The 21,733-nt window shown below is 32.1% G+C and overlaps 4 protein-coding genes across 4 annotated transcripts; 2 read left to right on the top strand and 2 right to left on the bottom strand.

The window, feature by feature from the left end:
* The first annotated feature begins 245 nt into the window (after positions 1–245).
* Positions 246–1,762, top strand: LOC137808290 (caffeoyl-CoA O-methyltransferase 1-like). The gene is made up of 5 exons (XM_068609322.1): positions 246–402; positions 499–578; positions 752–896; positions 986–1,117; positions 1,271–1,762. Exons 1-5 carry the CDS (start codon positions 313–315, stop codon positions 1,562–1,564), a joined length of 741 nt encoding a protein of 246 aa, XP_068465423.1. The 5' UTR covers positions 246–312; the 3' UTR covers positions 1,565–1,762.
* A 3,473-nt stretch (positions 1,763–5,235) lies between these two features.
* Positions 5,236–6,723, top strand: LOC137808289 (caffeoyl-CoA O-methyltransferase 1-like). The gene is made up of 5 exons (XM_068609321.1): positions 5,236–5,486; positions 5,583–5,662; positions 5,785–5,929; positions 6,019–6,150; positions 6,236–6,723. Exons 1-5 carry the CDS (start codon positions 5,397–5,399, stop codon positions 6,527–6,529), a joined length of 741 nt encoding a protein of 246 aa, XP_068465422.1. The 5' UTR covers positions 5,236–5,396; the 3' UTR covers positions 6,530–6,723.
* A 2,740-nt stretch (positions 6,724–9,463) lies between these two features.
* On the bottom strand, positions 9,464–15,197 carry LOC137808288 (PI-PLC X domain-containing protein At5g67130-like). Its single transcript, XM_068609320.1, has 9 exons — positions 14,889–15,197; positions 14,687–14,809; positions 14,472–14,609; positions 14,268–14,366; positions 13,731–14,034; positions 13,417–13,640; positions 13,223–13,309; positions 11,746–12,125; positions 9,464–9,702 (listed from the first exon to the last, which is right to left on the bottom strand). Exons 1-8 carry the CDS (start codon positions 15,087–15,089, stop codon positions 11,910–11,912), a joined length of 1,392 nt encoding a protein of 463 aa, XP_068465421.1. The 5' UTR covers positions 15,090–15,197; the 3' UTR covers positions 9,464–9,702; positions 11,746–11,909.
* Positions 15,198–15,751: 554 nt separating this feature from the next.
* LOC137805961 (protein ENHANCED PSEUDOMONAS SUSCEPTIBILITY 1-like) lies at positions 15,752–20,335 on the bottom strand. Its single transcript, XM_068605837.1, has 2 exons — positions 18,980–20,335; positions 15,752–16,059 (listed from the first exon to the last, which is right to left on the bottom strand). The coding sequence occupies exon 1, from the start codon at positions 20,308–20,310 to the stop codon at positions 18,985–18,987; it is 1,326 nt and encodes a 441-aa protein (XP_068461938.1). The 5' UTR covers positions 20,311–20,335; the 3' UTR covers positions 15,752–16,059; positions 18,980–18,984.
* Between the last annotated feature and the right edge of the window lie 1,398 nt (positions 20,336–21,733).

Here is a 21,733-nt window from a genome sequence, read left to right as displayed (position 1 = left end):
CAATAAATTTTTCTCACACATACACCCTGTCATATCCTAATCTAAACAACCTCACTTTTTCACACTTTTTTCTCACATCCTAACACATTCACTCTCTCAAATCCTCACACATCATCTCCTCAATCCAAACACACTATAAATAAAAAGAAGTTAAGGTGAGTCTATAAATAAAAAGAAGTTAACGCGAGTAGGAAGAGTATGTGGTACCTATTTTATGTCGCTGTCTATTAATAGAAATCTTTCATAAAGTAAAAAATAACAGTAGTTTAAAGGCTGAAAGCAGCTTGAGCTAGCGAGAGATTAAAGACAGACATGGCTAATGAAGAGGAACCAAAAAACCATCTCTTCAACACCAAAGATCCCCCTCTTAAGAGTCACCTTCAGAGCGATGCACTCTATAAGGTCCATTCAGCAACTCTTGTATTCTCTCTTTGAAATTGTAACAATATTTTCGCTTCAAAGTCTCATGTTATCGCCACCAAATGTACTATATTGTAGTACATACTTGAAACCAACGTTTATCCAAGAGAGCACGAGTGCTTGAAGAAGCTCCGCGAGATGACACAAAAACACCCTTGGTAAAATCATACTCCTTTTCTCCTTGTTAATAAAAAAGTATTAATATTTATTGAGTTGTAGGATAGAGGATATAAAAAAAAATGTTAAAAATATGCAGTCTCAACAAACTGTTCTTGTTCCAGTTCATGGGAAATAGTTCTTGAGTAGTTATAGTGATGATATTGTGAAACAGGAACGCAATCGCTATACCACCAGACGAAGGGCAACTTCTGAGCATGCTTATTAAGCTCATAAATGCCAAGAACACCTTGGAAATTGGTGTATACACTGGTTATTCTCTTCTCTCCACTGCCCTGGCTCTTCCCCCTGATGGAAAGGTTCACTTTTACAGCATAATCAAACTTTAAATTATACCCATAATCATAAAAGTAGTGAATTTTGTTTCACATAAATATATTTTGATTAGATATTGGCTTTAGACGTGAACCGCGAAAACTATGAATTGGGTTTGCCCTTCATTGAAAAAGCTGGTGTGGCTCACAAGATCGACTTCAAAGAAGGCCCTGCTCTTCCTTTTCTTGACGAGCTGCTTAAAGATGTGCGTGCACCGTTTCTCTCCATCTCAATTTCTGTTCATGATTTAGAAACAGAGCAAAAAAAGAAAAAGAAAAACGGAGTACTCTAGTTTAAGATCATCGTAGTTCATAGCTAGAACAGTTTGATAATTAAATCAACCGTGCAAATTCTGCAGGAAAATAAGAAGGGAATGTTCGATTTTGTTTTCGTGGATGCTGATAAGAACAATTACTTGAACTATCACAAGAGGGTAATTGATCTGGTGAAGGTTGGAGGGCTGATCGGATACGACAACACCCTATGGGCTGGATCTGTGGCGGCGTCGTCTGATGCACCGTTTACGGATCACATTATTTCTCAGCGCCCCTATGTTATGGAGCTCAACAAGTACCTGGCTCAGGATTCAAGGATTGAGATTTGCCAACTCCCCGTGGGAGATGGGATTACCCTGTGCCGCCGCATCATCTGATCATTTCATTTTTCACGACCGATTCATTACTTAATGAGGTTGTGAACATTGCCGAAACCGGTTTTCTCGTTTAGGTCATCTTGTTTCTTTCTTGTCATGTGCTGAAAGGATACACATCAAACAACGAACATGTAAACTCAGCATTGGGACAGTTGCAAAACAATGACTTTTAACAATGGGTTAAATAAGTTCTAGTTATATGATATATTTTTAAAATAGTTAATAATTTTTTAAGATTAAAAAAACTAATTATTTTCTTTTAAGCCTCTACTAATATATATATATATATATATATATATATATATATATATATATATATATATATATTCTGATATTTATATTCACACTTTCATAAATGAAAGTAATCAAAATACTCATATCTAACATTCGCGTTCATCTATTAAAGATATTTATTTTGAAATATTGTGGTATAAATTATTTTGGAATTGGAATAAAAAAGAGTAAATAATTAAAATATCATATATTGAAGTTTTCTTAATAAATTGTAAAACTAAGCTGGTTTTTAGTGGTTGGAGATTCCCTTATACTAAATTTAATATTCTGGAATTCCTATTTATTGAATGGGGCGCTGATAAATTAACACAGTAAAGAATATATACATACACTTCACATTATAATAAATTAATATTTTATTTATTTTTATTTTATTTTATTTTATTTTTAATTTAAATTATTATTAAACAGTGTTAAAAGTATAATTTTCTTATACTATGAATACACAGTAGTTTTCGGCTTAATGGACATTTCTTATTCTATTTTTGAATTTGTAATTTTATTTTATTTCCATGCTTCTTCTCGAACTTATTTATTTTCAATGTTATAACTCAAATTGTAATAAAGTCCCTAAACCCACATGATTGCAATCAATTGAATTGTTAAACAGGGAAAACTTTAACTTGAACTCCATACCGCATTTTTTTCAACTGCAGATGTTGGGCATATTTTAATAGGTTACAGTAAATAATGAATAAGAGGAACGATAAAAGAACTATTAAAAACAATGCATATCACGTGCAAATTCCGGTGTGAAGCTAAATTGTCGGTGTTCCATCCATTTCTATTATAGACGTAGCAATTTGGTAAAATATCTATAAGCGCTGTCACTTGGGTTATAAAGGCATTTGCAGAAGAATAACGATGGATCAAAGCAAATAAATCATATTATCTATGAATATTATTCAAAAATTCTGAATAATATTAATAATATTTAATAATATTAATAATAATATATTTAATCATATTAATAATATTAAATATATAAATAATATTATTAATTTTTATTTTATTAATTATATTAATATTGATAATAAAGAAGAAAACTTTCCTAATATATAATAATCATCCGATGTTAAGGAAAACGATACAAATATCATCATCACATATTGTAAAATAAGATATGACTGAAACAGAGTTATGTAACCATCATACTTAATCTTCATCTATCCTTTGAAGGACTTTTGAGCAAAATAGTTCACAAATGTTTAATCATGAAAAGATATTCAATTTCTTTTCTTTCAATATTTAAAAGAACAGTATCAAGAAACCCAAACTGAGTATTTGAATAGTGAGACAGTGAGAAAATAAATTCAAAATTATTTGAATAAACTTGTCCACAAGTATTTATACAACAATAAAAATAAGAAAAAATCTTTCATAAGCTAAAATTACTTATATTACGTAAGTAAAAAATCATCTTTTAGAAAAGCTAATATAAAAAAAACTACCACATAGTTTATTCATCACTTAATTTTAATTTATAAAAAAATATTTCATTTTTCTTTTTATTTTCTTGTCTATGTAAGAAAAAAGTTTATTTAAATATATCCTTTTTATCATAACAAGATACTACTGGAGACAAAAAAATATATCATATATATATTTACAAATAAAAATTACTGGCACCTTGCAATTCATCAAAAGGAAAATCTCCAGGAAAAATAGATCCCTAGAAGAATTCTTTATATAAAGAGATACAATACAATTATTTAGTCGAAGTTTCTAGCAATGAGAATGACAACATGTTGAGGACAGTTTCCCTTAAAAAATTAATTAAGGAAAAGTTAGCCATACATGTCTGGTGTTGTCATGATTTCAATGGAAGTTTAGGAGGACTAAACTTTTACGAAGTTGCTAAGTGACCATAAAAAAAGAATAAAATATAACATTTAAGGGTCATCAAAGATTTACTCAAAAAAGCAGGAAAAGTTCTGTAATACTAGGACAAAGCATTTGGGGATCCAGGGATAGGATTTTGAGCACAGAAAGGACACTGCTATAAAATATCTCGTTAACATGAACAATCTCAAGATATATTTTTCAATAAGACACAGTAAATTCTTGACTGTTGTTTTTCATAGTCACATTTTCTATCTTGACCAAATGCATTTACTATGTGTGTTCACTCAACCAATATACACAAGCAGGAAAAAAAAAAGGAAAAATGGCGTAATTTCACAATTTGATGCATAACAATGTCATGTCACCTTGTGCACAATCATGAAAACTTACAATCAGTGCTCCCATTATCCATCAAAAGACTTAGCAGTCTATGGTGTAAAATCAACTCAAGTAAGCCACAACGACAATGATAATACATACTTCATTTATGCCATAAGGAACTCTACCACTAAGCTTCATAATCAATAGGAATCAGAGAAAAAGCTACCAACTTATATAGCAGCCAGAATCACAAACAGTAGAGAATAATTGTCCAATCAAACTTGACTGTGGAGATTAGTTGCAGTGTTTAGGTTAGATGGTTTTTAACTTGTACAATTTGTAGCATCTTACAACACTCAAATGAATTAAATTTCATAACTAAGCATCTAATCAGGGAATGGTCAGTTGCTGCACTCCAATACCATATTAACATCAGCAACAGTTCCATGCCAAGATACTAGAGATCCTCTTGAAAGGCTAGCTTAAATATGTCACGCAACAGTGCGTAGTCATCACAGCTGCAACTAGACTTTGTAGCAGTAAAGGACGACGAGATGTAAACAATTTGGATGATGAACAGGTGAAGCTGATTTAGATTAAATACAAATACCAAATTAAAATTAAAGACAATATATTTCTTTTAAATTAAAAAATAATAATAAAAAAGAAAACAAACATTAAAAAATAAGAATTTTTAAAAAAAGTTAAAAAAAACAAAGAGATACTAGATAGCAAAACTTTAAAAAAATTAATAAAAATTAAAATCGTGTTAACACACGACTTAAAAAAAATGTTAAATCTGTACATTTGGCACTATATATTTATAATAAAAAAATAATATCGTAATTTTAAGCACTACTTTCCTACAAATAATTACAAAATAAAATAGTAAAAGGGTTGTTTCTAAGCACAACTTCAGAATGAAATATTTGACCAAAATAAAATCATATTTAAAAATACAATCACTTTATTTTAAAGTCGTGATTCCAAAAACTAAAGCATCTAAAAAAAATCAATAAAAGATTATACCCCTTTAGTAAGGAAAAAATTTTCTTAACACGTTTTTTTCTCTCACTTCAATTTTACAATTTCTTTAATAATAAAATATTATATTTTTTTAATAAATAATAATAGACACAAAATTTTAAAATAAAATAATAATATATTTAATTTTCATATGATAGAAATAGAATATAAAATTACTAAGATGTGAACTTATCATGGAAGTTAACGCGCGTCGGTAGAGTATGTGCTACCTGTTGTTTAAACGGGACAGTTATGTCGCTGTCTATAAATAGAAATCTTTCAGGAAAAAAGAACAATAATTTGAAGGCTGAATGCAGCTTGAGCTAGCAAGAGATTGAAGACAGACATGGCTAATGAAGAGGAACCCAAAAACCATGTCTTCGGCGTCAAAGATCTCTCTCATAAGACTCTCCTTCAGAGCGATGCACTCTATCAGGTCCATTCTGCAACTCTTGTATTCTCTCTTTGAAATTGTAACAATATTTTCGCTTCAAAGTCTCATGTTATCGCCACCAAATGTACTATATTGTAGTACATACTTGAAACCAGCGTTTATCCAAGAGAGCACGAGTGCTTGAAGGAGCTCCGCGAGATGACAGAAAAACATCCTCGGTAAAATCATGTTCATTTTGTACTTGCTAATAAAAAATATGTAGTCTCTAGAACAAACCGTGCTTGTTCCAGTTCATGGGAAGTAGTTCTTTGAATAGTTTAGTGATGATATTATGAAACAGGAACCTCATGGCTACACCACCAGACGAAGGGCAACTTCTGAGCATGCTTATTAAGCTCATTAATGCCAAGAACACCTTGGAAATTGGTGTATACACTGGTTATTCTCTTCTCTCCACTGCCCTGGCTCTTCCCCCCGATGGAAAGGTTCTCTTTTACAGCATAATCAAACTTTAAATTATACCCATAATCATAAAAGTAGTGAATTTTGTTTCACATAAATATATTTTGATTAGATATTGGCTTTGGACGTGAACCGCGAATACTATGAATTGGGTTTGCCCATCATTGAAAAAGCTGGTGTGGCTCATAAGATCGACTTCAAAGAAGGCCCTGCTCTTCCTTTTCTTGACGAGCTGCTTAAAGATGTGCGTGCACCGTTTCTAGTTTAAGATCATCGTAGTTCATAGCTAGAACAGCTTGATAATTAAATCAACCGTGTCAATTCTGCAGGAAAACAAGAAGGGAACGTTCGATTTCGTTTTCGTGGATGCTGATAAGAACAATTACTTGAACTATCACAAGAGGGTAATTGATCTGGTGAAGGTTGGAGGGCTGATCGGATACGACAACACCCTATGGGCTGGATCTGTGGCGGCGTCGCCTGATGCACCATTTATGGATTACATTAAGCCTCTTCGCGGCTATGTGATGGAGCTCAACAAGTACCTGGCACAAGATTCAAGGATTGAGATTTGCCAGCTCCCCGTGGGAGATGGGATTACCCTGTGCCGCCGCATCATCTGATCATTTCCTTTTTCACGACCAATTCATTACTTAATTACTTGCGTGATGATTGCAGAAACCGGTTTCTTCGTTTAGGTGTCCTTGTTTTCTTTCTTGCCATGTGATGAAATGATACAAGTCAAATCATGTAAACTCAGCACTGGGACAGTTGCAAAATAATGTTTTTTAACAATGGGGTAAATAAGTTCAAGTTATATGATTTTTTTAAATAGTTAATAATTTTTTAAGATTAAATATGTAATAAATTAATTATATATTGTTATTACGAAGTGAATCTCCAACAATTATTTCGTTTAAGTTATGAAAAAAATATTTATTTATATTTATTTATTATATAAAACTTTTTAAGTATATTTAGATTTTCAATATATTAATTATTGCAAAAAATTAAGAATTTAATTTATATTATTTCGTAAATTTCAAATATTGTGACGCCTTTTTTTTAAATTTACGAATATGTGAGAAGTAGCACTAATAGAGTTAATGTTAAATATTTGTAATTTTTTTAATTGATTAAAATCTAATTTGAAGAAAAAGTATTAAATACTCAAAATAAAAATCAATTATATATATTTAAAATTTAAAATTAGCTTTTAATTAAAAAAAATATGTTGAATGCATATTCTTCATCATAAAATGGTAAAAAATAATTTTGTAACTCCAAATATAACGGGTCTTTATAGGTGGTTTTCTGAGTATTATTATTTTTTAATTAGTTAATTCAATCTAATTTTGCATAAACAATAGCATATATAATACAAGGATGTGTAATAAGAAATTCAAATAATTTTATTCAATTTTAAATTAATACTATTATGCCATTTACTTTTTAAATAATTCACACTATATTTCTATAAATGCTATTTTCGTAATAAAGTTTTATAAAAACACTTTATAATTTTCTATTTATGCTTAAATCTTATAAGTTAAAAAATAATTTAATTATTGAATTTTGTATTTTGATAGTAAGATTCATAACTTAAAAAAACTAATTTTATAATATTTCTATTCACACTTTCATAAATAAGTAATCAAAATACTCATATCTAATATTGGCGTACATCTATTAAAGATATTTATTTTGTGGTATAAATTATTTTGGAATTGGAATAAAATAGAGTAAATAATTAAAATATGATATATTGAGGTTTTCTTAATAAATTGTAAAATTAAGCTGTTTTTAGTGGTTGGAGATTCTCCTATGCTAAATTAATATTCTGGCATTCCTATTTATTGAATAAAGTAGTGTATGATGGTTTTAGGAAGATTAGAATAATGCAAATCTTTTGGGAAAAGAGAGGGAATCGAAATGCATAGAAAAAAAATCTTTACTTTAATTGTATAGGACAAAGTCTTCGACAAGCAGACCATGTGGCTGTGAATTATTTATTCCATCATTCACTTAACATTGAACTTTCCACACAACAACCTCAATTATATATATAAAAGTATGTTATAAGACAGTTTTTTCACCAATGAGGTGCTTCTAAGCTATCAAATCTGATAGGCTGATAGAGTGATACTAATTTAATGGTGTTCATTCTTTCGTATTATAATTGATTGTCATTATTACACTTTTTTTATGAGAGTGTGAATAGTAAATGAAAGAAGAAGAAAAAATACCATAAAATAAGATGGAAAGCACGAGTGGGTAATTGGGCTCCACGTTTCCTTTTTCTTTTCTTTTTTTCTTTATAGTTTTCTTGAATGATTTATGCTTGCACACACTGTTCTTGATTTTGTTTTTATATTAGTAACATTCTGACCACTTGTAGCTTTTTGTTCGCAGTTATTTTTTTTTTTGAGAAATGAAACATGAGAGTTTGTATATAATTTTTTATATGATGAATTATAATACAAATAAATATAAAGAATACATTTATAATTAAATAATATAAAAAATATTAAAACAATTATATCGAGATTGTATAAAAAATGTGAGTTCTAAATGTATCATTATCTAATTTTTTTAATATTTGAAAAATAAAGTAGTAAGAAACTACACACGATATTGGCTGTAGTACAACTTCAATATAAAAGAAAACCAGCTGAAGTTGTTTTATATATATACGATTTTAACTATTTTTGTTTTATAAGACAATTTTTTTTATTTTTCTTCTTCTAATTGAAGTTGTGCATTAATTTAACTGTTCTCTCGAAACAAAATCGTGTGAACAACACATGAGTATTTATTTTAGTAATTTATTTTTGTTCATCTCGAAGAATGTGATAATTCTTTGTATCCTAGGATTGGCTACAGTGGATTTTGCAGTGTGATCTGATTGCATCATCCATGTTACTGCAGTGACGTGGAGTTGTTGGAGTGGTTGTGCCTTGCGCTGAGTCACACAAGCTTTAAATAATGTATATTCGCGTGATATTCCTTTGTCTCAGCTTTTTATCTCCTTGTATTAAAGGAGATCTTGTTGCAGTGTAAATTTCTAAAAAAGGTTTATCTTGCGCGGATATTGAAGCTTGTAAGAGTCACCTTCATGGAGGGTTGTCTTAGCAAAGGGAGATCAGCCTCTCACTCATTTAGAATTATGCAAGATGTTGAATGTTGCATGGAATTCTCTTGGTCAGTGGAAGGCTAACCTTTGGAAAAGGATATCTATGAATTTGACTTAGGAGTTCTTCGGCTTAATGGACATTCTTATTGTATTTTGAATTTGTGGTTTTATTTTATTTCCATGCTTCTTCTCGAACTTAATTATTTTCAATGATATAACTCAAATTGTAATAAAGTCCCTAAACCCACATGATTGCAATCAATTGATCTGTTAAACAGGCAAAACTTTAAATTGAACTCAATACGCACTTTTTTCAACTGCAGATGTTGGGCATATTTTCATTGGGTACAGTAAATAATGAATACGAGGAACGATAAAAGAACTCCTCAGTAAAAACAATGCATATCACGTGCAAATTCCTGTGTGAAACTAAATTGTCTGTGTTCCATCCATTTCTATTATAGACATAGCAATTTGGTAAAATATCTATAAGCACTGTCACTTGGGTTGTTTCAACATCAATGCTCTGTAGTAGTGGGAAGGAAAGACAGGACATATGAATAATTGGGATACATTTATAAATACAAACCTTAACAAGGATCAGGAGCTTCTAGCCATTCTATCCTAACTCTGTTGTCGACTAATGATTTCTTAGTACAAAGCCTGAAAATTAAAGCAGAAAACTTTTCAAAATACTAGTTAGGAACATAATTAAGTCACATGTATTTACAAATGTGCAAGATAACACAAAAATAAGATTTTAATAGATTATTGAAAGTTAACGCAATGCCAACAACGTTAAGCATAACCATCTCAGACACAAAGCATTTGCAGAATAACGATTGATCAAAGCAAAGGAACCATCAGAGATAAATAAACAAATAAAATAAAAACTACACTAGAATTAAATTTGTTAAAAACTACAGTCGCCAAAAATTTACATAGTGAAAGACACAACTGTTTTAAATATCAACATCACAATCACCATCATGGGGTGTTCAGGAAAACGACACCAACATCATATCATCACCATCACCATCCATCACATATTGTAAAAAATATGACTGAAACAGAGTTATGTAACTATCATACTTAATCTTCATCTATCCTTCGAAGGACTTTTGAGCAAAATAGTTCACAAATGTTTAATCATGAAAAGATATTCAATTTCTTTTCTTTCAACATTTAAAAGAACAGTATCAAGAAACCCAAACTGAGTATTTAAATAGTGAGATTGTGAGAAAATAAATTCCGAAATATTTGAATAAACTTGTCCACAGGTATTTACAACAATAAAAATAAGAAAAAATCTTTCATAAGCTAAAATTAACTTATATTACATAAGTAAAATATCATCTTTAGAAAAGCTAATATAAAAAAAAAAAAAACTACCACATAGTTTATTCATAATTGCATTTTAATTTATAAAAAAATTATATTTCATTTTTCCTTTTATTGTCTTGTCTATTTAAGAAAATTTTTATTTAAACATACCGTTATCATAACAAGATACTGCCGGAAACAAAAAATGATATCATATATATTTACAAATAAAAATTACCGGCACCTTGCAATTCATCAAAAGGACAAATCTCCAGGAAAAATAGATTGCTAGAAGAATTCTTTATATAAAGAGATACAATACAATTATTTAGTCCAAGTTTCTAGCAATGAGAATGACAACATGTTGAGGACAGTTTCCCTTAAAAAATTAATTAAGGAAAAATAGCCATACACGTCTGGTGTTGTCATGATTTCAATGGAAGTTTAGGAGGACTAAACTTTTACGATGTTGCTAAGTGACCATCAAAAAAGAATAAAATATAACATTTAAGGGTCATCGTTACTACCATGGAGCAACAAACAAAAATGCAAAGATTTACTCAAAAAAGCAGGAAAAGTTCTGTAATACTAGGACAAAGCATTTGGGGATCCAGGGATAGGATTTTGAGCACAGAAAGGACACGGCTATAAAATATATCGTTAACATGAACAATCTCAAGATATATTTTTCATTAAGACACAGTAAATTCTTGACTGTTGTTTTTCATAGTCACATTTTCCATCTTGACCAAATGCATTACTATATGTGTTCACTCAACCAATATACACAAGCAGGAAAAAAAGGAAAAATGGCATAATTTCACAATTTGATGCATAACAATGTCATGTCACGTTGTGCACAATCATTAAAACATACAATCAGTGCTCCTACTATCCATCAAAAGACTTAACAGTCTATGTTTTAAAATCAACTCAAGTAAGCCACAACAACAATGATAATACATACTCCATCTATGCCATAAGGAACTCTGCCACTAAGCTTCATAATCAATAAGAATCAGAGAAAAAGCTACCAACTTATATAGCAGCCAGAATTACAAACAGTAGAGAATAATTGTCCAATCAAACTTGAATGTGGAGATTGGTGGCAGTGTTTAGGTTAGATGGTTTTTAACTCGTAGAATTTGTAGCATCTTCAACACTCAAATGAATTAAATTTCATAAAACCAAGCATCTAATCAAGGAATGGTCAGTTGCTTCACTCCAATACCTTATTAACATCAACATCTGGAAAGTAATTTTGCCAACACAATTATTGCAAATTTGAAAACAAATAAGTGCAATGAGAGAAAAGAGAGATACTGTATGCATCCAGAATGGCAATATCCATAATTGTATTTGTGCATCCAAGAAATAACATACCTGAACTACTTATAGCTCCAGAAATATTCCTGGTCTCTCATGACTATCAACTCAAATGATTTCACTGATCCTTGAACATAGCCTCGGCCAGAAATTTGTCTATATCTACTTTTACTAACCTAGCAACAGTTCCATGCCAAGATACTAGAGATCCTCTTGAAAGACTAGCTTAAATATGTCAGGCAACAGTGCGTAGTCATCACAGCTGCAACAAGACTTTGTAGGAAGTAAAGGACGACAAGATGTAAACAATTTGGATGATGAACAGATGAAGCTGATTTAGAGAACTGAACAGATCCAGTAAAGCTTCCAGCAGTATTACTCACTGGACTTGTACTAGGAACAGAAATATTCTTGCAAGATCCAAAGGGTGCACCCGTCTGCCAAATTGAAGTAAGAAAGTCATTGTCGTTACCAGAAATTGCTTTTCATTAAACTATACAGGTAGAGGCTGTGCCAAGAAATTCATCCAAGCCATGTATTCATCCATTTCATATAAATACAACACAAGTACACAACTTAACTTCCAAGAGGTGAATACACATGATGACTATATCTTAATTTTATATTGACTTTTACAAGTCAATAATTAGTTTGCACCAAAGATTTGAATTAGGTATACCATTTTTGGGAGTGAACATGGAAAACTACCTAGTTCCCTCTTTGTGAAATACTCCAATAGCTTAGAAATTTTTTGAGATATAATCAAATTCAACCATTTTTTTCTATACATATAACCTTCAACACAAGTGACTAAACCATTCTTTTCATCGTCCAAGTCAAGATCAATTTGTCTCTAGAATGATTGTCGATTGCAAGATATTATACAAAAATCATGCTTAAATTTGAAAAAAATGTAGAGAAATTTTAAATATGGTCACTAATTGAACATTAGTCTAATTCTATATTTGGAAGGAAAATCTAAATCAACCTGACGTGCATCAGATACATATTCAGTCTTCAAAGAGTATCATCTGAAAGTCTCATATACTGTTTATGTGGTCAACATTTTAGAATAAGTGAATTGAAATTTGTAAACTAGATGAAATTCCAAAGACTAATTGAGTACAATTTCACATCTATTTACGTATAGACTAGTGTGGGAATGAACACTCTTAAAATATATGAAAATATGTTATCATGTCGTAGACTGTTTCACTAGCAATAGTTTCCCTATTTCCACATTATCTCTTAGGATTGGTATCCCTAACTCCTTACACAACTTGTTTTTCTAATTAATTAGGATTAGTATAAATAGGATTTGGTGCTATAAATTTTGTAACATACCAAACATCAATACAATGTAATACATCTTAATTAATATAAATTAGTGATTCATTCCCTTTTCATCGCTCTGTATGCAAAATTTCATAATTACAACAGACATATACAGAAATAAAGAATACCAGAATACAGAAGATTCAGGAACAAATGGCATACAGTAAAATACATATCGGAACAAGAAAAGCAGACAAACCTGACAGGCTGTGATTGTACTACATCCACACAATGTGTGGCCATTCATTTTATCCACAATATCAAAAACACCACCTCCATCACTCCTCTGCATGAAGTTTCAGTCAGAATGCCAAAGTACAATTGCAAGATATATGATGTATACAGATTAATAATTAAGTTTCAATTCACAGCCCAGAACAGAATAAGGAATACCATGTAAAAATTAACAGCTACAAAGTTGGGCAGCAAATTCCCTGCAGCTTTGTAACAAGTATTGACCATCTCAGCAAGTGGAGCTGAATGCTCTTTGCATGAGTCAGCTTCAACTGGATAGGTTGGAAAGTAATTCATCAGAAAAAGTGATTCACTTCTAGAATTTAACGCCTTTGATTCTTTTCTGTGTGGACAAGAACCCTGTTCCACTCCAGGATCTCCAGCTGATGGCAAGTGAATTATGAGTTAGTCGTTACAAATCATGTACAAAGAAGATAACGCATGTTTAAATAATTAAATGATATAGTGCTTACACTCATTTTCAACCATGTGCTTCCACTGATAAGCTACTCCTTCATCTGCTTCCTTTGAAGCATCTGAAGTGAAAACAACAAGTCGGTGATTTGCTTGAACCATCTCCGTCAAAGTGGGCCAATCGTTACCCTTTTTTGGCATCTTGGACACTGGAAACCAATACTTATCCAGTCCAGCACTTGTGAACAGATTAGTCAACCCCTTTGGAGTGTGCACATAGTCTTCAATTATGATGGTGACAATCTCAGCTGGATTTTCTGTCAAGAACGCCTCCACTTCTTTCAAAGTATTAACAGCTGGTTGCTGAGAACATTTTAATAGGAATGTTAAGCCATGTCCAATCATAATGCAACCACAGAAAGCACGCTTAAGGTTTTAAAAAACGGTAGACAACCGCGTTCTGGGTTACAACATCAAGGTTTTTGGATTGTTTACAATTGCAATGAGACTAAATTGTAGCCACATTCGTCGTATTTGATAGCAATTAAAACCTTAAAATAAAATCAATAAATAAGTAAAAAAGAGGATTAAATTACAAATGCAGTGAAGTTGTAGCACTGCCCGCGAAATGAATGACAGAGCCAGATATCATTCTGGAAGTCGTACATATCCAACATCAGTCCCCTCACTCCATTCTAAACCATCAACAAAACAAACACATAAGAAACATCACAAAGCAATTAAAACAAACCAAACAAAAAATTAAGAAGAAAAGCAAGCAAACTCTCCACTTGGCATACCCTCAACTGGTTAGTGACAGAGTCTTCTTGATTATAAAAGGTAATTCTCTGAACACCGGGCAGAGGCGGTGCATCGACGATGCTGAAGGAATTGTGGGTCACAATCCAAGTGTACTTATTGAAGGGCAACTCACTGACCTGCAGCGTGTCCCAGAGGGGAAAATCACATAAAAATTGGAGTTGGAGAAGCCCAAAGGAAAAAGGAAGAAGCTTACAATGGGTGTGGGAAGGGTGGGTCGGCCTCTGGTGCAGATGGGTTGCTTCAAGCCCAAAGCGGGGCAATTGCCACAGAAGAGACCTGGCCCACAATCCGTAGCAGCTGAACATGCTTCCAAAACCTGTCAAATTCAGTTGAATTGAGAGTGAATTTGCACGGATCTCTTGGTTTGAAAGGGAAATGAAAGAGAGAAGGGGAACCTGGGAATTGATGTTAGTAAAGGAGAGGAAACAGATGAGGAAGATGACGACAGGTGCAGGAGCTCTGCATTTTGAACGGTAGTTTGGGGAATGCGAGCACATAGCAGAACCTAGGAGGACGAAACCTGCGTAGCCACAAGGTTCGAACTTCAAACCGAAAATAGAATTCCACTGTGCAATGATCCTAGTTGTGCTGTGCATACAAAATCTTACTCAGTGCTAAACCAACCCCACTCTTAGTTAAAAGAGTCTGAATCTTCTTAACTTATACCACTCTTACTCACATTCGTTTTCACTTGGAATCTTTCTAACTATTTTTTTAAATTAAAGATACATCTTTTTATTTCTATTACATAGTTTATCATTTTTATTTGGAATCGGTCTCTTCAATCTTTTTCTTCATTCTACTGTGGACAAAACAATACATTGATAATGGGTAAACACTAGTACGGGAAGAAATAGATCAAAATACGACAATAATTATATTTTACTTTTATTAATAGTGATTACAAAGCATCAAAAAATAAATAAATTTTTCTTTAAAATTAAAAAGACAACTTTGAATAAAAATATATGAAATTCTTCTTTAAGTTTAAAGTCTGATGTAACTATTATTAAAAATGACATTTATGTCAAATTTATTCACAATTAACTTGATGTAATTAAATAAACTATCATTTGATGAATGTTTCTCAAAAATATTCAAAAATATTATGTAACGAAAATTTGAATTGAAGTATTTTAACAAACTAAGATCTTAATATTACTCATTTTGAACTTGGTCAAAACACTTCAAAATGAAATTTCTACCTCTACTATTAGGGTAGAGAGGTATAACCGAAATAATACACCGAGAGGTTATGCCAAGAACAATAAAAGTACAAATTAATGAGTATGTTTAAAATAATAAATTGGTGCGGAAAGAAATGTTCAAATAAAGTATAAGCCCAATAAGAAAACCCTATAAATAGATGATCAACCTAAGAGGTAAGTAAGAGTGAATTTTATTTGATGAATATAAAACTACTTCTGACTTTGGTATCGGAGCGTCTTGCAGGTACACACACCCATCTGTGAGGAGAAGCCGAAAGCCCAACCTGAGCGCCTGAGAGGAGAAACCAAAAAGCCCAACTTGAAGAGCAACGCCTGAGGAGAAGCCAACAACCCAAACCTGAAAGCCCAATTCGAGAGATCAACCTGTGAAGTTTGTATAAGTGTCCTCAATCTTTTTTTTTAAGAACACTACCTAATTAACATGATGAAATATCAAATGATGAAATATCAAATAAATTACAATTCAGTAACTATAAAAATTACAACTTAAATCCAAGTTGAAATACAAATATCACCTTCATCATTTATCATCTTATGCATAATGGTTTGTTTAGACTATCAAATCTTCAAATTTTAAACTTTTATTTCAAGACTTGTCGGTATACTAACATATTCATTTTAATATATGAATAAATTAAATAAAATTTTAGTTTTTAGTTTAAAAATAAAGGAGTTTTTTAAACTTCGTTAATAAAACAGGTTTTTTATTTTTGGAAATTTTTATTAAAAGAACTAAATAAAAAATTCACCTAAAATATTTGTTTCCCAACTTAATCTACATCCATTCTAAAACGAGTTTAAAGTTTTGAATCTAAATTTAGTGATCCCACATAGTCGATATTTAAAATCTTCTAAGCCGTTCATTACTTTTAAGTTTAAATTCTTAACTCTCTTTTGGTTGATAAAGTATAATAACTCCTGAAACAATATACAATCAAAAGTTAAAATGTAAGAATAAATAATGGTAGTTTTTTTTATAGAATCAATAACTATCAACATTTTTATTAAATACATATGTATACGAACTATCATTAGAAATATAGGGGTTTGATTTTTGAATTGAAACAAAATAAGTAATAAAAACACAACTAAAGCAAATAGAATCAAAATTGAAACAAAAAGAGAATTAAGAAAGGTAAAAGTAGATAATGTAAACAAATTAATTCTTCCCACAAATTCAAGATTAATCATAATCAAATAATTAATTCTAAATTGACTAATAATTAACTTAAGTAAAATTTCTACAATGAATAACTCCCTAAGTTTTAGTTGAATTATGTTTACTTAAATAGTGTTTCTTAATTTAAATTAATGATTAAGAATAAAATTCATTAATAAATGAATTAAAGTAATTTGACATTTAACCTTCAATTAATCATGAAATTATAGCAAATAATTAATTAAGATTGCATAGAGGAATGTAAGTCCATAGTCATAAACAAAGAAGAATAAAAAAAAGATGATCACAAAGAGAAAAGTTAGAAAAGAAAATAGAGAGCTTAATTTTGAAAATTAGAAATATGAGTCAAAGATACTTTAATCAAGTTTTAATTAGTCTATTTATATATTTGATCAATGATACAATATTGGATATTATTTATGGGCCTTTACTAAAATAATGAGATCCAATCACGAATATTTTAACATTAATCTTACATAAGATATTAAAAAAAGTTTTCTTAACTTTAAAAAAGTTATAAAAAATAGTAGGAACTCAAAATATAGCAAATCATATATCCATTTTGCTGAATGTAAAACATCTAATTACATAAATTATGGGCAAAACAGTAGACAAGTATCAAATTATCTATAAATATGAAATTTAAACATTTATCCACAACAAGTCCAATTTATTTTATTGTAATTATTAAGAAATGGTAAAAAGTCCTAAAATAAAGCATACCAAAAGTATTTTAACCATGCACCAAAGTTATAAATGTATATATACAAATATGAGTCATCAATTGTCAAAATATAATTGGACAAAACAAAATAATATTTAACCAAACTTTGATGAATTATTTGTTGCACAGGATATAATTTTCTTATCTTATTGTTTATCATATCCTATTAAAGATGTTGATAGATTGAAAAACTGTGAAGAATGAACCATTCCACCTTTCGACATAACGACTACATGACTCTAAATAAGTTCAATAAAAAGAACTTAAATCTAAAACCCCATGCAGAAGATAAAATTAGGGTTGTTTTTCCCTACACCCCCAACAAATGACTTCCTGCATCCCATCATTATCAGAAAAGATCATTTTACCTCTTTTAAAAATGACTTTTGGATTATTCTTTCTAAAATATTTTCACAATATACTTTTCAGAACACATTTTATGAATTCTGGATTTACTATTCCAGAAATTAAAATAATATAATATGTTATGGAAATGATATTCCGAAATAACTTTTTGCCTTTTTGAATTTTTTATTCTGAAAACATATTTTGCTTACAAAATTCCTATTTTAAAAATACATTTTGCTTACAGAACTCTTATTTTGAAATCATCCAAAATTATCAATTATCAAGGATAATTCTGATATTGCATAGAATGTAAGGTGCAGGAAGAAAAATGTAGGGGTGCAGGAAGAAATACCCTAAAATTAGCTTGACAAGCCCAATGCAAATTCTACTAAGACTCAAAGTAAAGCCTAATATCAATTGATTCATACTAAGGTTTGAATTTTATAAATAAAATTACAAATAGCAAAAGTTGAATAAAGTTGATAAAGTCAATATTTTGTAGTATAACTGGATAACTCGATGAGTGAGAAGCCTTGAAGAAAGAAAGGATAGAAACGACAAGTAACCCATTGAAGGGCGGAGAAGAAAGAGAAGAGTCAATATATATATATATATATATATATATATATATATATATATATATATATATATATTACCTTTTACCCATTTTTGATAACTATGAAAAAAATCACCTGAAGGCGCCAAATATAGTTTATGAAAAATTAGATGTGTTTGATTGTTTTCGGTTTTTAATTTTCTTGAAAAATTGAGAAAGGGAGAACTATAAATTAGACAAAGGAATGAAGAACATGAATTGATTTTTTTTTTAAAGTAAAAAAGAATATTGTATTATATTATTTTTAAAACTAAACAATTGTCTCTTTCTCATGGAACATTTTTTTCTTTAAATAAAAGAAGATATAGTCTTGAAAAATAAGAAATAAACAAGCCATAAAATAAACTAGTATTGGACAGGGACTGAACTGAACTAAGGTTTTGCCCTACCCATGTTAGATGGACACAGCATCCATGAACTCTGGTTCATTTCCCATGGCCTCCAAAATCCAGTAAGGAAGGTTCGCTACAATGTCAATGGACCCTTCTTCAGCGCCACCAAACACTGTAATCATGCCGTTACGTTTGTGTGGTCCACCTCCGATTCGAACTGCTTCAGGCTTTCCCCAACCAAAATCGTTACCGAATATGTTGAACCTCGGGGAACTGCTAGTGATCAAGTAATTACTACCAGCCACGCCACTCGGCAACGTTAAAAGCCTTGGTCTTCTCACCCAAGATTCATAATGGTTCTTCACCTTCTCGTGAGAGTGCAAAGAAATCGCCTTGTTCATCTCCAAAGCCCCCTTTCCCAGCCCACCCTCCAATAGTTCCCCAGCTTTCATGGTGACAACAGTGGCTATCACCGAGTTTCCAAAATAACCCTCTGCCAGTGGTGGAACCATCTTCGACCAAACGCCAATGAACAACACATAATGCACATTTTCTTGCGGGTCCACGCGTTTGCAACGTGTCACAGCGCGCCAAAGGAGAGTTAGAAGCGCTTGCAGAGAAGATATTCTGTCGGTGTTGGCCTCTGCGTTAGCTTTTGATTTCAGCGCCGCAATTATTTCCTTGGTGAAATGGAATACCCTCTCAAGTGGAGTTTGTGGTTTGAGGTTTGAGGAGCGTTGATTTTCTTCTTCCTTTGTGAAGGGAAAGAGTATGGGGTGATCAATGCCATCGGGGAAGTAACGGCGGAGAGAAGGGAGTTTGGATATTTGAAGAGAGCCACGTGAGATTTCAGCCCAGGAATTCACGAAATGCCACAACGACTTGCCGTCGGCAACGACGTGGTTGACTGTTAGGGCGATGAAGATGCCGTCAACTAGCTCCGTCACTTGAACTGCCAGCAATGGCTGTGTGGTGCCCTCGTAGTTTTTAACTCCGTTGGTTGAAAAGAAGGAGGAAACTATGAGAGGAACGTATTTGGGGTGAAGGATGTGGGCAACAGTGGTGTTGGGTGCAGCAGCGTGGACAAAGAGTGCTCCAGCGTTGTTGCATAGGATGTGGGATGAGACAATGGTGTGGTGATGTTGGAGTATGGCGAGACGACCTGCGAGGGGTGGAAAGAAGGCGAGGGTGGAGGAAAGGGAGTGTTGGAGGTGCTGGATTTGGAATGGTGTGAGTTTTACGTTGCCAAAAAGAAGGCCTTTTTGGATGGTTTCAGTAGGGAGGAATTGGAGATCCCAGGGAGTTAAATGGAGTTTACGAGGTGAGTTATCGTTATTGTGAGCGGTTGCTTTGATTGTGGTGGTGGAGATGACTCGGACGGTTTCCATGGTGTTAGGTTTTGTGAATCTTGGTTGAGTTACGTTACGTGAGGGAGAGAAGATCAGTAGTTTAGGTTATTTATAAGAAAGCAATGTCTCTTTGATTGAGGCGCCGTCAAAGGCGTGTTAGAGAAACAAAAGTGGAACAAAACTCCTAGGTGGTGTGATGGCCGAAGAACCACAAATAGATAACTATGAAAACCATTACACACCATACTTATGCTCTTCTCTCTTAAGTTCCACCACCTCAAGACACTTCAAGTCTGAATTCAAATTCCACATCGTATTCGCAAGTTCAATAATATATAACTGAAAAGAAAAATGTTTTGTTAACTTACTCGGACAACTAACATAAACTTGACACCGCAGACGTGATATTGGGTGAGGATGTAACAATAGGATTTTTTGTAATTCTGATGGGAGTGGTGTGACAGTTTTGTAAGAGTGTAATAGTTTAGCGTTTGAGTGCGGAAGCGAAAGCGGGAGAGTTTCGAACGAAAGAGAGAAAGAAGCAGTGACCTCGTCGGAGGGAGGGAGGTAGAAAGAAGCAGCGGGAAGCACAAACCAAGCAATAGAACAACCAAACAATAGAACAAGCGAAACACAAATCATAAACGTCTTTCTTGTGCGGTCGCCGCTGCTTCTGTGTTTGTTGGGCCATATATTACATCGGTTAGATGACTTAACTGGTGTAATATGGGTCATATATTACACCAGTTAGATGACTTAACCGATGTAATATGTGTCATATATTACATCGGTTAGATGGCTTAACCAGTGTAATATGGACCATATATTACACCTACCCTACCAGAACTGGTTACCCAACCACAGGTTACTCCACGTGTACTAGCACATGCAAAATTGATTACCCGTGTGCTTGTAAGTGGTTACTTCTGTGACGTTTATGGTCACCCACTCTTCATGAAAAAAAAATATTTTTTTATATATTACACCGGTTGGATGGTTTAACCAGTGTAATATGAGTCATATATTAACACCCATGACAGAACTGAATACCCACCCTATTAGAATTGGTTACCCAGCCACAAGTTTCTTCACATGTACTGACACACGCAAAACTGGTTACCCGTGTGTCTGTAAGTGGTTACTTATGTGACATTTATGGCCACCCACTTTTCATGAAAAAAAATCATTTTTTTTAATATGGGTCATATATTACACCAGTTGGATGATTTGATCAATGTAATATGGGTCATATATTACATCCATGGCAGAATTGGATAACCACCCTGCCAAAACTGCTTACCTAGCCACAAGTTCCTCCACATGTACTGATACACGCAAAACTGGTTGCTTGTATGTCTGTAAGTGGTTACTTATGTGACGTTTATGGCCACCCACTTTTCATGAAAAAAAATTCTAAAAGCTTTTGAATATGGGCCATATATTACACCGGTTAGATGGTTTA

The sequence above is a fragment of the Phaseolus vulgaris genome, chromosome 3 (genome assembly GCF_000499845.2).
Source record: "Phaseolus vulgaris cultivar G19833 chromosome 3, P. vulgaris v2.0, whole genome shotgun sequence".
In the NCBI taxonomy this organism is placed as follows: Eukaryota; Viridiplantae; Streptophyta; class Magnoliopsida; order Fabales; family Fabaceae; genus Phaseolus; species Phaseolus vulgaris.
The sequence above is the reverse complement of the archived record's forward strand: the minus strand, read 5'-3'. Positions and strand labels throughout refer to the sequence as shown.